Source organism: Molothrus aeneus, chromosome 11, assembly GCF_037042795.1.
Source record: "Molothrus aeneus isolate 106 chromosome 11, BPBGC_Maene_1.0, whole genome shotgun sequence".
Classification (NCBI taxonomy): Eukaryota; Metazoa; Chordata; class Aves; order Passeriformes; family Icteridae; genus Molothrus; species Molothrus aeneus.
Genome location: NC_089656.1, coordinates 5,276,163 through 5,291,835, shown reverse-complemented (window position 1 = coordinate 5,291,835; position 15,673 = coordinate 5,276,163). Strand labels below are relative to the sequence as shown.

At 51.3% G+C, this 15,673-nt stretch overlaps 1 protein-coding gene across 1 annotated transcript in view; it reads right to left on the bottom strand.

The window, feature by feature from the left end:
* Positions 1–15,673, bottom strand: part of LOC136561426 (hydrocephalus-inducing protein homolog) — a 69,377-nt gene that overhangs the window by 36,345 nt on the left and 17,359 nt on the right. The window contains 10 exon segments of the mRNA XM_066557722.1: positions 949–1,092; positions 1,659–1,917; positions 2,977–3,215; positions 6,083–6,247; positions 6,700–6,835; positions 8,079–8,179; positions 8,976–9,208; positions 11,330–11,397; positions 13,312–13,535; positions 14,703–14,821. Coding sequence (XP_066413819.1) covers positions 949–1,092; positions 1,659–1,917; positions 2,977–3,215; positions 6,083–6,247; positions 6,700–6,835; positions 8,079–8,179; positions 8,976–9,208; positions 11,330–11,397; positions 13,312–13,535; positions 14,703–14,821 — 1,688 coding nt within the window.

The following is a 15,673-nucleotide window of genomic DNA, read 5'->3' as shown; positions in this document are numbered from 1 at the left end:
CAAAAAGCACTTTGTCTGCACCACGTGTCCTGCAGCCCCTGCTACAGGGACAAGGTGTCTGTGGTCTCAAAGCTCTGATCAGCCTGGGCTCTTCCTTCCTGTCTGAGCATTGTGCTGGGCTTCCTGCATGGTTTAGAGAAGCCAGAGACTTTGGGAAACGACTTCTGCATGTACTGATACCAAACAGGTGCTGTGCCATAGTATGCAATAAATCAGTTTGTGTGTGTGGCATTGAGCAGAACCCAGGCAGAATCAGGGAGAGCTGAAAAGCTTCTCAGTTACATCTGAACTGCCTGTTCCAGGGATTCTGTACTTCACTGGAAGCCTGGGAACCAGAGGACTGGCCTGAAACTACAGAAACCAAATCATTAACCATCTTCTCTTTTTCAGACAACTTGCAGGAGGCAGAAAGATGATGCTGGAGTTGGGATCCAGAGACTAAAGGGCACCTGCTCTGCCTCAGTGTTATCATCACTGCAGTTGCAGGATGCCTGGGGGTCGTTTGAAGCAGAGGAGGCTTAGGGAAATGCACAGAGCCTATCCATATAGCTGTACCATCAAGCATCCATGCCAACAGCAGAGAAGGCAAAGAGACACAGGAGATGTTGGGTTTTTCCTTGTCAGCCTGAGGAATTCACAGGAATCTCCAGTTTTCCCAGCTTCCCTGCAGCATCAGTGTACAGACATCACCGTGCCTTGGAGGGTCCTCAAAAGCCTCCCTTTACAGTGAGCACAGAAACTGGCATTTCTCTGGAGTGGCCACCATCTCCTTGGCACTGCAGCTGGAACTGCACTTTTACTTTGGGGAAGTCAAATACCAGTCTCATCTCTAAAAGCATCTTCACTCACTTTACAAAGTGCCTCAGGAAGGGTAAAGAGGGGCTTTAACACAAGCACACACCCCCCTCAGCCATGCTGTTAAAATGCCAGCATGCAATCCAGACTTACCTTCTCCACATAGAAAGAGAATTGTCTGGCTGATACTTCTATAGAGGGGTGAATGAACTGACAGGTAATGATTGTTTCTATTATCCTCTCCATCTTGGGGGATGTCCCAATGATGGCTTCACAGAACACATAATCCTGCACCTCCTGCAAGCAAGAGTCACTTGTCACCAGTGCGTAGTGGCAGGGCACCCTGCAAATGCCCTGCATTGGTTCTGCACCCACCACGGGCCCTATTCCTGCCACAGTTACAGTCCCTGCCCCCTTTTCTTCCTGTGCTCAATTGTCTGTAACACTGCACCCCAATAACCACAAAAGGCACTTGTGAGAAACCCCCTCCCTTGACATGGCTTTTGTTTTACTCCGTGCTCACTCCAGATAAACCACTTGGCACTTGTTTAGTTCACTTTCTTTTTGGACTCCTAGTCTAAGTGTAACTTATTTCTCTGCCCTTCTTTGCTGACTCAGCATGCAACACTGCTTGCCCCAAAAGAGCAATATTTCCATCCACCCCTGCTTTGGGATCAGCACTGGGTTTTGCTAGCTGTGGAATCACAATAAAGTCTCAGCTGGTCTGATGGTGGCCAGCAAGGAAAGCAACTGGTGCTGCCACAGAAACGAGTAGCCTTAAATCAGTTTTGTGAAGGCCCCTGCTCATTTCCCCAGGCAAATGTCAAGGGCCTGTGGAACAAGCCGAGAGGAGGGGATCTCACCTGTGGGATGCGGGAGAAGCCTCGCAGCACCATGTCCTCAGACTGGCCTGGCTGCAGGCCCATCGTCGGTGACTTCACCCCAAACGCAGGCTTGGAACGTTTGGGGCGCTGGGAATCATCCTTGGCCCTGGGGCTGCTGAGGGTTGAGACACTCTGGCTCCCCTCCTCAGGTGGGCTGTAGCATTCCGCACTCCAGAAGAGCTGATGGTAACGGCGGCCCTTGTTTGTTACTTTGAACTGACGAAGACAGGGCACGAGGCTGGAATAGAAGGCAGGATGGAAAAGAGTATGAGAGTAGCTATTTCCCTGGTCATCAGATTGCTCCCAGTGAGCAACCTGAGGTGTTAATTGCTTAGAGACTGTCTTCATTTCCAGCTCTTAATGTGGACCAGAAGTGGTGTCTGATAAGGTGCCCTTTTGATGTCATTATTGCAAAGAGAAATATGTTTATAATGGTAATGTAACATTTTCCAGGTGAGGCTAACAGGACGTGGTGTTTTCCCCCAAAATGTTTGTTCTGGGGTGATTCATACTGTTGCTGCATTTTGTATTAATCTGTGCCCAAAGCTGAAACTGAATCTTTGAGATGCTGCCCTTGGGGACCTTGTGTGTGGGGGTAGGATTGCAGGCATTCCTAAAAGCCGGCTCAGAGGCAGTTTCTGGATGATCCCAGCAAGCTGGTAAAAATCATCTGCCTGCTCCAGGAGAGGAAACCAGGGGAGCAGAGCCTCTCTCGTTCGTATCAGCCTTGGCTCTGCACTGGTAGCCATTTGTAGAAATTTCATTTTGCAATTAGAAACTGTTTGGAAGTGAACTTTGCAAACTCTGCTGGCAACTCTGCCTCTGGAACTGCTCTGTGGGCTCCTGCCTTCCTGGTGGGGGTTGTCACCCTCCTGTCTCTTTGTTCCCAGGGCCCCTGCTTGCCTGGGAGGTGCCATTGGGAAAGGGCAAGGGCAAGGGCAAGAGAAAGGATCTTCCCTTGGTGCCTCAGCCACATGGAGGGACTGCCTCATCTGGGCACCATTTCAGGAACCTTTAGTTCTGGGGCAGCCTGTGAGATCATTACTCGATCAAGTGAGGACATCAATGTATTAGAACTAGAGACAGTTTGTGGCAATTTAGCAACTGGTTTCCCTTTCAGTGGCTTTTGAGGGTGTCTAACAACTCTCAAGTGCCCATCACATGTTTGTAAAGGAATCTCTGCCTTTAGGGAAGGAGTCAGGGCTTTGAACACTGAAGAAGATCTTGCCTGAAGGACTACAGAAAAACTGCTCCTTGTTGAGACAGGAGGAGAGGTGGGAGTGGAGAGATCTCCTACCTGAATTGGTATCCCAAGTTGAGCTCTGGGGCAAATGGTTTGTCTGTGACAATTGTGGTGCCAATGCCGAAAGCCTGGAGAAAGACACTGCTCCAAAGGCTGTTCCCAATGAACAGCTGGACAGCGTCATCAAAACCCACAGTGTCATCCAGGGTTGCTGTGACAGTCACAGGAACCTCACCCCTAGCAGGGATCGCTCCTTCACTGGGTTCAATAACAAAGCAGTAGGATTTGGAAGCCTGTAAGACAAGCATAATATGCATTTAGGATGGAAACCACACACCCTGGTGTCTTGTGGGATATAAGAAAAGGAAAGACTAAAGAGGGGAGGATAAAAATCCTGAAGGCCTAATCTCCCTAAAGTTAAGCTACAGTACTGGGCAACAGCAGAGCTCATACAACCTGTATTTTCCCCTCCTTTAAGGGACTCACCCAATTAACCCCGTTTTGCCCAACCCAAGGGATGCTTATCCTCAGGAGAGTGTTCCTTCCCCAGTCTTTCTCTGCACTGTGGGCCAAGGAAAGCTGCTTTCTCTCTCCTGGCCTCTCACAAAGGCTCAAGGCCAGAGGAAGGCAGAACTGCTAAAATCCCACTGCAGAAACCACATGGCTGGAGGACACTGCTGAGAGCCTGAAGAATGTCTCTGCAAAACCAGGGAAGCAAAACCCCAACACCAAACTAATCTTTCCCAAGGGGCCATCAGTGCTTCTCAACACCCCCTAAAGGACTGAAGCCCTCACTCCCCACCAATCATCAGCTGTAGAGAGGTGCCCCAGTGCCCTCTGCCTAAAGAAAAGTCACCTCCAAATGCTTATAGCAGAGCAGGAAAGCAGGAAGCAGAAAGAAAACTGGACAACATGTGCTCTGTGGGCATGGCCCACTCTTCCCAAGAACTCTTGTCATCTGCTTTCTCATGGACTTCACAGATTGGCCAAGAGAGCTGGAGGCTGCCCAAAGGAGGGAGGAAAGGCCTTGCACCAGCACAGCTGTGCAGACACAGCTCTGCAGGTCTGGCCCTGGCAGGAGCACATGAAACCCAACCTTTACACACCATGAGCACCCAGCCAAGGGGCATTGCTCCCTGCAGAGGCTGAAAGCAGAACTCCATTGTGGAGTCAGGGAAAGCTGCCCTGGAAAAAAACCTCGCTTTAGAACAACATTTATCTCCCAAACAGCTGGAAAAGCAGCAAGAGGAAAAGTCACACCCCTCCTCCTTGGCCCAGGAGGCTGTGGCTGGACTCTCCCACATGGCCTGATGCTTTATCCACAGACACAGACAAGTCCATGGTATCAGGTTTTAACCAGCTCCACAAGTTCAACACACCCAGCATGAAGAAGAGCAAACCTCAAGCCCCTCACAGATCTCCCCCTCCAGCAGACATCCCACCCAGCCCCAGGCCCAGCCTACAAGCCCTTCCTGGCTGCACCAGCCCTGCTCCCCCTGCCAGGGGAGCAGCCCCAGCTCCTTCTGCCCTATGCAGCCCCCACATATTAAACAGCCTTTCTCTGCAGCTGCTCCCCAAAGATGCTCTTCAATAGCACAGAGATCACAGGCTGGGGGGTGCACAACCTCCACCCTTGTCCTTGTGTGGACAGCCCAGCTGGCTTGACCCCCAGGAGGTGTGAAAATTGCCTCCCCACCAGCAGTCTGAGGACACACCTCACACCCTGCTCTCTACTATTAACAGCAGTTTGGCACAAAGCAAATGTAGATGGGACAGGGAAACCACAGTGAAATCCATGCTCTGGGGAGCAAAGGACCACAGGTTTCTCTTGATCTCGGAGCTCCAAAATGTGACACACACAGCTAAAGACAAAAGATAAAATTAAGGGAGAACTTGTCAACACAACCCAGATTAATTGCTGCTCCAACATCTCTGCACCTGACCTCACTGAGGGGTGCCCCAGCTAAAACCACTCCAGAGCCAGGTTCCTCTTGCCTGGCTCAGAGGGAATATTGGAGTATCTTGCCTCCTCTCACACAGGACAGTATGGAAATCTTGCTTTTAAAAGCCAAGTCATGGCTGCTACTGACCAGTCCATTTCCCTGGAAAACAGCCCCCAGATACTTACCATTTCTATGCTGAAGTCTACAGGGACAAGACATTCACTGAAGAGGGTAAAGCTTTGTGAAGCAGGCTGTAGAGCTGGGATCCTGCCAAACTCTAACACAGTTGGACTTGGGTAGATTGCTGCCAGCCGTCCAGAGCTCCGTAATTCTACTCCCTGTTCCAGGAAGCAGGCAAGAAAGATTAAAAAACACTCAAAACAAACCACAACAGGGAAACCTAAAAAAGCTTAAACAGCTCAACCCTGCTCAAGTTATTGCTTTAGGGACAGCTACCACACTCCAGCTGAAATGCTGGGCTTTTGGGGAAAAAGAAAAAGAAAATTACATGTTCACCTCCAAATTTAAAAGGATTAAGGTAAGAGAACCTTTCAAACTACAAATTATTGGCCCAAAGGTAAAAGCTTTGCAAGAAATCTCTAGTTAAGACCGGGCTGACAGTTAAACAACTGGTTATTCTGGTAGGGGGAAACCCTCCTTTTTAAGGTAAGCAGCCTGATAGTTGAAAGCAACTGTTTTGTCAAACTTCAAGCTCCCTGGCACAGCCTGCATTGCCTGTCCTTCCTGTTCACTGATTTACAAGCAGTGCCACAATGGCCCAGGTTCAGATGTTTGGTGCCATCCAGGGAATTTGGCATCATCATTTCATTATGTTTTAATCTAAGTTTAAATCCTTGCAACCAGTCTTCCAATGCCAGTTTTCCTTTCTTTTACAGAAAGCTCAAGGTTCCCAGAAGTCTTCTGACATCTTCTTTTGTGCTCAGAGAGATGACAAGACATTTGAAAACAGATGTTTCCAAAGTTAACAGCATTTTAAAGCTTAATAAACTAAAACTACCCTCAATTCTAGCTTAGATGAACTACCTTCTGCGTCAGACACTGAGATCACCACCTATGAGGCATGGGCTGTTTGTGCCACCCATCCCTGCTGTCCTTCTCCCCAGCAGCCTGTGCCTGTTTTCCCTGGAAGAATCCCTGTCCCTGTGCACCCTGCCAGGAGCAGTTGCACACAGGCTCACATCTCCCCTTGCACTCACCCGTGGGTTTCTCTCATCCCCGAACACGCCGACGAGAGCCTTGGTGCGATGCTCGCCCAGCGTCTGCACTTCGATGATAACTGGGATCTCTGCAGTGCTGTAAGGCTGCACAATCCCACAGGGCTTGGGGCTGGAGTAGAGCACGGGAGAGTCGTCCTTGCGTTTCTGGAAGGGACAGAATGAAATGCAACTTCAGAGGGACCTCTGAAGAAACTTTAGACTCCTTAACATCCACCGCAACAGCAACTTACACACACGTTTAAAACTCCCCAGGACAAAGGTAAAGGCACAAACAAGCTGCAAGAATTGTAGGCTTAGCACTCCCAGGGGATCCTGCAAGGAGCCTGCCAGCACAGGCACTGGAGTCTGTGAATGCAGCAGCTTTTCACAACCCTCTAAGACCTCCCACAAGAAAACACCCTGAAGACTAGACTAGAACATAAACTGTTTCCTCAGGAGGTTAAACTGCATCCTAAGGTTTACATTCAGGTAGGATCCTTTTCTCAGCAGATCTTTAAGACTGAATAGAAACCAGCAAGGTCTTATCCAAACCCTTTTTTCCCACTAATAGTCTCCCCAATAATATTTGACAGGAGGAGGTGGATGTGATGCCAAACCTGGGGAACAAGCCCGTAGCAGCCAGGAAGGCTGGAGGGATTCGTAACAATGAGCTTCCTCTCGTATGGCACCTTCAGGAGGCACTCATGGTACGTCAGGACTACGGGGAACACATGCAGCTCTGGAACAAGACATCTGGGCAAAGAGATGACCCCAAGGGAGTCAGAGATACTGAGAGAATGGAGAACATTTACCCCCAAAGATTGTGAAATGGAGCAGAACACGTTGGTCACTGTCAAATGCACATTGAACAGCCCTACAGTGATAAATTGCCTTCTACTTCTTCCCACTCCAACATGTCTTGTCAAGGAGGGGCAAACCCTGAGAGGCAGCACCCAGAGGCTGCCAAGTGCCCCAGGCAGAGCACTTTGTGCCACAGCTGCCTCAGCCCCTCCTTTACCCAAGAAGGCTTGACAGGACTCCTGGAACAGTCCCAGTGACCCACGAGCTCTGGGGGAGCCTTCCCAACAAGGATCAGGGCTCCCTAAGGCTCAAGCAACACACAACCCTAGTGTCTCATAAAAATGACTCCCTTCTCTCCCATGGTGCTGTGGCCCTGCCTGAGAACTCAGCTGCTGGCCCCAGCCTTGGAGGGCACGAGACAGCAGCTGCCCCACAGAGTGGCTGATCAGCCACCCCCTCCCAGGCCCTGCAGCTCCCTGGCTCCTTCACTGCACAGCTCCAGGCACTGACTGGCCCCAGCTCCATTTGCTTGACAAAATGGCAGCCCAGGCACTGCCTGGATGGCTCTGCCTGGGAGAGGGAACAGCACCAGGGAGCTGCATCCCTCTGGCATCACACTGACACCCACAGCAGCACAGCAGGGTGGAATTCTGCTGCAGCAAGAACGACTTTTGGTTTAAGTCTGAGAACATTAAAGCTCAAAATGGGAAGCACAGGGAAGGAGAAAAACTGGAGCTGACCTGCCACATCAAGGCTGCTTTCCCCTCATAAGACTTTGCCCTCCCCACTCTTGCTGGGAGCCACTTTCCCCTGTCATGTGCCCTCATGGACAGAGCCAGACCCTGACTCTCAGCAGGCTGCCTGGTGTGTCCCAAACCAATGCAGGGTGGTCACAACCAGCACAACTCCATCTCTTGCAGGAAGAAGGAGAGGAGGCCCTCGGGAAATTTGTTCCACCTCAAGCACCAAAACCCAGGCCAATCAATGCTATCATTCCTGGTCCCTTTAGAAAAGGGCCCAGGATCGTGCTGGGCTGTGAGCAGGGGCTTTTCACCACAGGCTGCTGTCCAAGCACTGCTGTTCTCATGTCCAGCTGGCACAACACGAGGCCATTAAGCAGCTCTTCTCCTTGGCAGCTGCAGCCAGCAAAGCCTGTGCAAGGCAGTGCCTGGGGGAGGCCAGGAAGGGCTGGTACCTGGCCTTGATGACCACTGATGCCACTTCCTCAGCAATACCCTCCAGGTCCACCAGCAATCTCCTGTAGAATTCCATCACGGTGTTGGAACACAGGGTCACCTGGTAGAAAAAAGAACAGTAAATTCTTCCTTACAAAAGCTCATTACCCACATGTGATATCCTCCAGTTCTTGAGGAAGGATTTGGCTTTAATTCTTCTGCTGGTCCATGTGTAGAGCACAGTCTCAGAGTAACAAAAGCCTTCTGGCAATACCAACTTTGTTAAACACACCTTGCTATCACAGCATAGATCAGCTTCATTAAAACATTAGACTAAAGCTCTACACACCACTGTATTCAAATTAAGGGGCCAATTTCTCATCTGACTACAATGACATAAGTGCAGAGGAAATCTGACTTGAACAGACTGAGTTCAGCTTTACAGCAGGAGGCTGAGGTCAAAGTGTGGCCCAGCAGGTGCTGGGCAGTTCATGGCTGCAGAGTGTTTTGTCTCCACTGGAGATCCCTGCAGTGAACACAAATTTTTCTGCTCCCCAGGAGAGGAGAAATGAGACCAAGAAGAAAAGCTAACTGCTTTATACAATGACATCTCTCTGACAGCCACCTTCTGCCCTCATCCTTGCTCTGCCCACTTGCAATCAAAGAAATCACTCTCAAAAACAAACGAATGGCTTCAGGACTTGACAATATGGTATTGATCTCAGTGTAGGATTTTGGAAACAAACCAGTGCTCTTTGAGGAACATCCCGGGTAACCCAGCTAGCAGAGGCCTCCCAGCAGTGCAGATCTCTCACTCCCAGGATTCTCAAAGCTGGCACCAGAGCTAAAGCCCTCCCACACTCCAGTGAAGCTTCAGCCCTGGTGCTGAAGCATCTACGGCTGGATTCTTCCCATACCTCAATGTCCTGGTGTCCCTGGGGGAGGATGGTTCCTTGGCTGGGATTAATTTTGAACTCCCTTGGCTCCACATAGAAATGAATTCCCTTCCTCCAGGATGGGTCACCTTCTTTGCGTATTTGATCAAGGCTGTCAACAGCCGGCTGCGTGCCATTGTTCGACATGCGGAGCTTGAACGTCACGGGCACCACGGAGCAGTTGGTGAGGCGAATGCTCTTGGTGCAGGGAAAGCCTAAGAAAGGACACAAATATCCATTCAGGCACCCATTATGGCATGATCCTGGTGGGAATATCCTGCCAGGATAAAAGTGAGATTGGAGTTTAGCTCTTTATTTTCTGAACTACAGCTCACTGAGAAGCTGCATGAGGAATTAATCGTCACTGAGTTCCCTTTGACACTGATTCCAGACTGCAGCCTTGAAAATGCCCACTCCTAGCCCTGCTGAACACTGCAAGCTTCTCTCTTTGGGATGGGGAGGAGCTCCCTCCCCTGCCCCAAACCAGCACCAGTTATCTCTCAGTGATGAGTGTGCACCCAGACCCAGCATTTACTCTGAGAATTCAAGCTGTAAAATTCCCTGGTAAGTCTGCCAACACTCCCACTGTTTTCACGATACATAAACAGTGAGTTGTCATTGAGAAGAAGCTACAGCAAAAGAAAATGAGGATGGAATCAGGAACTAGAATGTGATGCACCTTAATGCAGTTTCTCTCTGCAGGACCCTTAAAGCATCTCTTGGTTTGGGCCAAACAGACTGAGCACATGACAGCTCAGAGCCCACTCAACTGGGGGCAAACCCCAGCCTTGGTTTGAGATTAGCAATTAGGAACCAGGTCCCACCTCGCCCAACAAACAGGGACATCACAGCCATGCTGCTCACTGTGATTGCTGCCTGCAAGGGTTTCCCCCACTTTAGCTCTGAGATTTGCTTTCCATCCTGCAAAGCCAGAGATACAGCCACACATGGTGGGGATGTCCTGCAGAGCCTGCAGAGCAGCCACAGCCTGCTCTGCAGTGCACATCTGGCTGGGCTGGCAGCTCTGTGGGGAGGACACTTCTCCCCAGGCCTGCTCACCAAGAGTCACTGGAACACAGATGGGGAGAAAAAACAAGTGCAGCTGCCGCCCAGAGCTTCTCTGTGCCCACCCAAGTGACCACTGCCAGCTCCAGCAGTGACTCCAGCAGGGAGGCAAGAGAGGCACAAAAAGGACAAACCCAGATGTCAAAACCTCAAGTGAGACTGAGGTCAGCACCTGCAGACAACAGTCAAGAGTTACAAAGAAGCAAAGATACAACAGCTGCCTTCAGCTGAAGAGACCTTAGGAATGAAATGGCATTCAGCAGGATCGATCTCCTGCTTCAGAACCATATTTCCATCTGTTGCCTTTCTTGTTTCATTTCTTCAAAAGGCAACTTGACAAGTGCCTCCGTGGTGATGCAGGCTGGGGAAGAAACAGCTCAGGAAAGGCAATGAGTTTCCTTCAAAAGTTGATGAACTTCATTGTTCTGGGTTTAGGCTCGGTAGTGAATGTTGCCAAGGGATTTTGGGGGGTTTTGGTCCTGGGGTGGGCTTTTTGTTCGGGGTTTTTTGGGAGTTGTGTCTGTGCAGTGGGAGCTGAGGCTGGGCAGGGAGCGGAGCTTCCCTTCCTCCCGCTGGGGATCGCAGCTTGGCCGGTGCTGCTGCGGGAGGTTGTGTGCTTGGCCCCGGGACTGCCCTGGCTGCAGCTCAGCGCTGCCATCGACCCTGCCTGCCTGCCCCGCTCCTGCCTGCTGCTGCTGGGCACTGCCCACATCCCCCTGCCCTTTGGGGGTTTGCAAAAGGAGCATTTCCGTCCTTCTCTCCCTCCCTCCTTCCCTGCCGGTGCGGGCTGGGAGGGGATCACTGCCCTGCCAGAGCCCACAGCTCCTCCTGCTGTGATCACAACACCACCAAAGGGGTAAAACGGGACTTGGCCCCTGGGAAACGTCTGTTCTTGCCTTCTTGTCTGTGCTGTCCTGATATAGTCTAGGAAAGAACTGTTAGTCCTTTTCCCATAGTTTTGCCTGGGAGCCCTGTAATTTCAAAGGTATAATAATTTGGAGGGATGGGGTCATCTTTGCATTCCAAGAGGATTCCCACCTTCCTTGGCAGACATCTGTCTTTTAAAGCAGGACAGAGACACTAGAAAATACTGCCTTTCTACTCCTTGGTTCTATTTGATCTCACAATGGCAAAATGCCCCCTGAGGCAGCAGCAGCAGCCCTGCAGTTCACAGCCTGAAGAGGCTGCTGGGGCAGACCAGGAGTGAGGGATGCTTTTCTGTTGGAAGGCACAGATCCCTGACGCTGTGTCCCAGCCCAGGCAACACTCACCAAAGGAGATGTCCCCGAAGTCGAGCTCAGGGAGGTCGAAGTGTAAATTCGGTCCAGTGACGCTGCCCCTGGAGGCCGAGGACAGAGCAGGAAAGGGCTCGGTTAAAGGGATTGCAAAGGTCCGGCTGTCGTGGCTCGGGGCACAAAACCTGGGCTCAGGGCACCCTGGGTTTCCAACCAACACAGCACCGTGTGCTCAGCACAGGGCCCTGTGCACAGGGGGCAGCTCAAGCCAAGTGGCCAGCAGCCAACAGCCACTGATGGGCAGGCAGGAGAAGCCCCTGGGATGCTGGGGGTCCCATGAAGGACCCTGAACACACACCCAGACATGGCTCCGTGCCTCAGTTTCCCCAGCTGCAATGGGATGGACATCAAGGTGTCCCCACAAACTTCTGTAACCAGCCTTTCCAGCCACAGGTTCCCTGCTTTGCTCCTTCTTAGCTGGAACTGCTGTTCCCGTGGAGGAGCTTTCTCAGGAGAGTTTGACCCACACAATCATTACAGACACAGTTCTGAGACATGAATCCAGGGGAGCCCCAAACATCCTCTGAAAAGAGCAGCAACAGTTCTACCCAGGGGACAGGTGAATCCTAGAGGAAAGGAATGGTTTGTCAGCAGTGCCCCAGCTGGCACAGCCAAGAGCAAGAGCTTCAACAACCAAACCAGGCTGTCCTGAATCTAGCACAGCACCTCACCTGGCCTTGAACTCAGCAGACACACTCCAAAAGTCACCAACATCCACTGAAATCAGCACTTGAAGCTGCACAACACTCACCAGTTAATTTCATGATTGATGCCAATCAATGCCCACTCTGCCTTTTGGTTCAAAATCAAGGAGCAGTGAACTGTGCCTTCTGTTGCACTCACAGGACTGCCCCTGGCTCTGCTCTGCACATCTCAACAAGAGACACCTGCCCTTGCTCAAGGAGAAAGCTGCTTATGCACAAACACCCCATGACCACTTTGGGGGAGGGACAGAGGAGAATCAATTCTTTGATGGTGAAAGGTTCCCTCTTGATTTCCAAACTAAAAAAGCAGCACTTTTCCTCCAAAAACAAAGCCAGCATAATTGTTTCTCCACTATGGGCAGACCTACTCACCACTTTTCTCTTGCCAAATAATAACTTCCTTGTTCCGTTTTATCCGTCTCCCTTATCTTATTGGTACAATCAAGTGCAGATTGCTTTCATTTCTTTACTGCCTTGAGCCAGTGCCCCCCAACAGCAGGAGCCCAGCTCCAAAGCTGCAGAGCATCCAGCATCAGCTCTCCTGCTTCCACTCCATTATCCTCCCAGCACATGGCTCGGGCTGGCAGGGACAAGGCCTCACACTGCTGTGGTGCTGAGGACTGAGCTCTGCCTCCCCTGTGATCAGCCCTTCTCCCTTTGGCTGGGCCAGGATTGTCTCCTGCCATGGCACCAGCCCATGGGATGGTGCCCCAGTCCTTGGCACAGCCCCTGCTGCACAGTTCCTGACTCCCACATCAGCCCTTTGCTGGCTGTGCAAAGGAGGCACCAGAGCACTCTGTGCACAGGAGCTGGGAGCTCAGCTTGTCCCCCACAGCATGGCCATGAGAGGGGAGCTGAGGCTGCTGCTGCCCATCTGGCATGGATTATTAATGGAAGTTTTTAAAAACACTGCTGCTGCTGCAGAATCACCCAGGCTGGCCCATCTGCAAAGCCCTGGGGGCCTTGCTGGGTGTTCAGGTGGGACATCCCAGAGCAGCTGCTGCCCAGAGCTGCTCCATCCCACTGCCTGCCATGGCCCAAGGCCCAGGGAGATCCCTGCAGGGAGGAGTCATTGCAGCTCCTGGGTACCACACAGGGCAGGAGGCATCCTGACACTAAGGCAATGCCAGGATCACAGCAGAGATTAAGACCTCAGGCATCACCTTTTTTCTCTGCTCAACCCCAAAATGAGGTAGGTGGGGGATGTCCCAGAGACAGCTACAGATGTGCCCACCAAGCTCCCAGAGTCCTTACCTGATGGTCAGGATCACAGGTGTAGGAGTTTCAGCCACACTGAACTGAAATTCTTCCTCAAAGCTCCCCAACACGGTGGTATGGAAGGAGATCTGAACAGTCTGGGTCCCACCTGGTGCAATCATGCCCCGCTCGGGCTCAACCGTGAAGCAGAAGTCCACATTTGTGGTTGAAGGGATATAGGTGAAGGGAGCATCAAGAGCTCCTTTGTTAATCAGTTCCACCTGCAGAAGCAAGACAGCAAAATAGAAATACAGGTGGAACCTTCCCTTCTTGTGAGTTATTGTCTAATGATGCAATGAACACCCAGCAAAGGCAGAAGATGCTTTGTGCTGCTGAATGGCAGAAGTCAAAAGATATAACAGGACAAGTTCTGCCTTTGGGTTTTCATGCAGAGCAGTGGCAACTCCACAGACCTGCAGTCACCCTGGGCTTATCCCATGGACACAGAGCAGTGCACCTCTGCTCAGCATCACCAAGCTCATTGGGAGCTGGCCCTGAGAGCCCTGAGTGGGGTGATTGCAGCTGCAGAGTGAATCACCCCAGAGCTGCTGCTGCCCCAGTGAGCACAGCTCCAACAGCACCATCTACTCATTCACCTTTTCCCATACCATGGAAACAATTCATTGAGAATGAGGCATCAGCATCAAAATGTACAGACAGCACCATCTTTTGGTAAGAAAACTCAGCGTGTCTTTCCCTTCCCCAGCCGCGCTTTTGAAAGTGTCTGGCATGATGTAGTGCCTCATTTTCTACCTCTTTGAGTTGCTCTCTCATGAATTTTTTGCAAACTAGACACTATTGGGGGGGAGGCAAATAGGTAGAAAAATCCTTTGCTTTATTCCCAGGAACAGTTTTCTCCTTCCAGAGCCAGAGATGCACCAAGGCTGAAGTGTGGTGAGGGACTGGTCAGCAAGGGAGAGAACTCCCAAGACCTTTGCAATGGCCAGCACTGAGCCAGGAGGCTGGATGGATTTCCTGTGACTTCAGCAATAAGCAGGGACACTTGACTGGAAGCTGTTTGCAGTGGGCTGAAGCTCAAAGGCAGCCAGTTTGTCGCAGCTGCTTCTGCAGAGCCCAGTCCAAAGGTGCCTTGTGTCTGGCACTGCCACAAAAGCCTCTGAACCTGCAGCTTTTTGACCCAGTGTTGGTTTCATGTGGCAAGGGGTTGTTTTGCAGGAAGCCTCTCAGCTGATCCCTAAGGAAGGTTGCCCAAAAGCAGGCACTGGGGCTTCAGGAACAGACACACGTTTCTGATCCCCCCCAGGTTTGAGCAGTACATCAAATATTCCCTGCTCACAGCTGCCCAGGTTGGCAGCAATTCCACAGCTCCACCAGGCTTGCTGCTGCCTCAGGAGCCATCAGGATCCATCCCAAGCCCTGCTACTCACCTCATAGACATAGGAGGTGTTGATAAAAATCTCCCCAACGTTCAGTATAGGAGAACTGAGTTCAATCAAGGGTCCTTGGCCTTCCCCTCTGAGCTGCAGGGGTATCCTGCTCTCACGGCCTGGGGAGAGATGTCCATTGCAGTACAATCATTCCCTCTGTCACACTGGATTTTCCAGGCTACCTCAGTGCTAGTCCCTGACTCTGAGCTGGATGCAGTCAGCTCCTGATGCTGCAGGAGAAGATATGGACCCTTTTCTTCCCTCAGGAGATATCCCTTGGGGCTGACTTTGAATTTCTAACCCATTCCTTGGGCTAGTTTCCAATTTGAGCCACGAGCCTGCTCAGTTTAAAACATCTCTGGTGTCCTGGAGTGACAGGCCAAGCAGTAATGGGTGGAAATGGAAAGAAAGGAAATTTAGTTGAGATATTGGGAAGAAATTTTTTACTGTGAGGGTGGTGAGACACTGGAGCAGGTTCCCCAGGGAAGTTGTGGAGGTTCCAGCCCTGCAAGTGTTCCAAGCCAGGCTGGATGGGGCTTGGAGCTACCTGGTCTAGGGGGAGGTGTCCCTGCCCATGGCAGGGGCCTTGGCACTAGATGATCTTTAAGGTCCACCCCACCTCATCATACTGTGATTCTGTGGTTTCCTTCCTGTGCACCTAGAGGAGCTTTGAAATCCATTCAGTGCAGGCACAAAGCTCATGATGAGTTTGGCAATTACCAAACTACCTGGGCCAGGAGCACAGGCCTTTGTTGCCCAAGTGCTCCCCTTCTGACACTCAGCACTGTGTTCTGTTTCCACAGAGTGAGAGCTGCAAGGGGACAACTCCCACACAGGCAGAGAAGCAGCTGCTGGCCAAGGGTGCTCCCTCTACAAACACCCTGTGCTCAGTGGGGCTCAGCCACCTCTGCTCTGCTGCTGTCTGGGCACTGGGAGGTGATCCAGGGCCAGGGAGCACATTTCTAACTCAG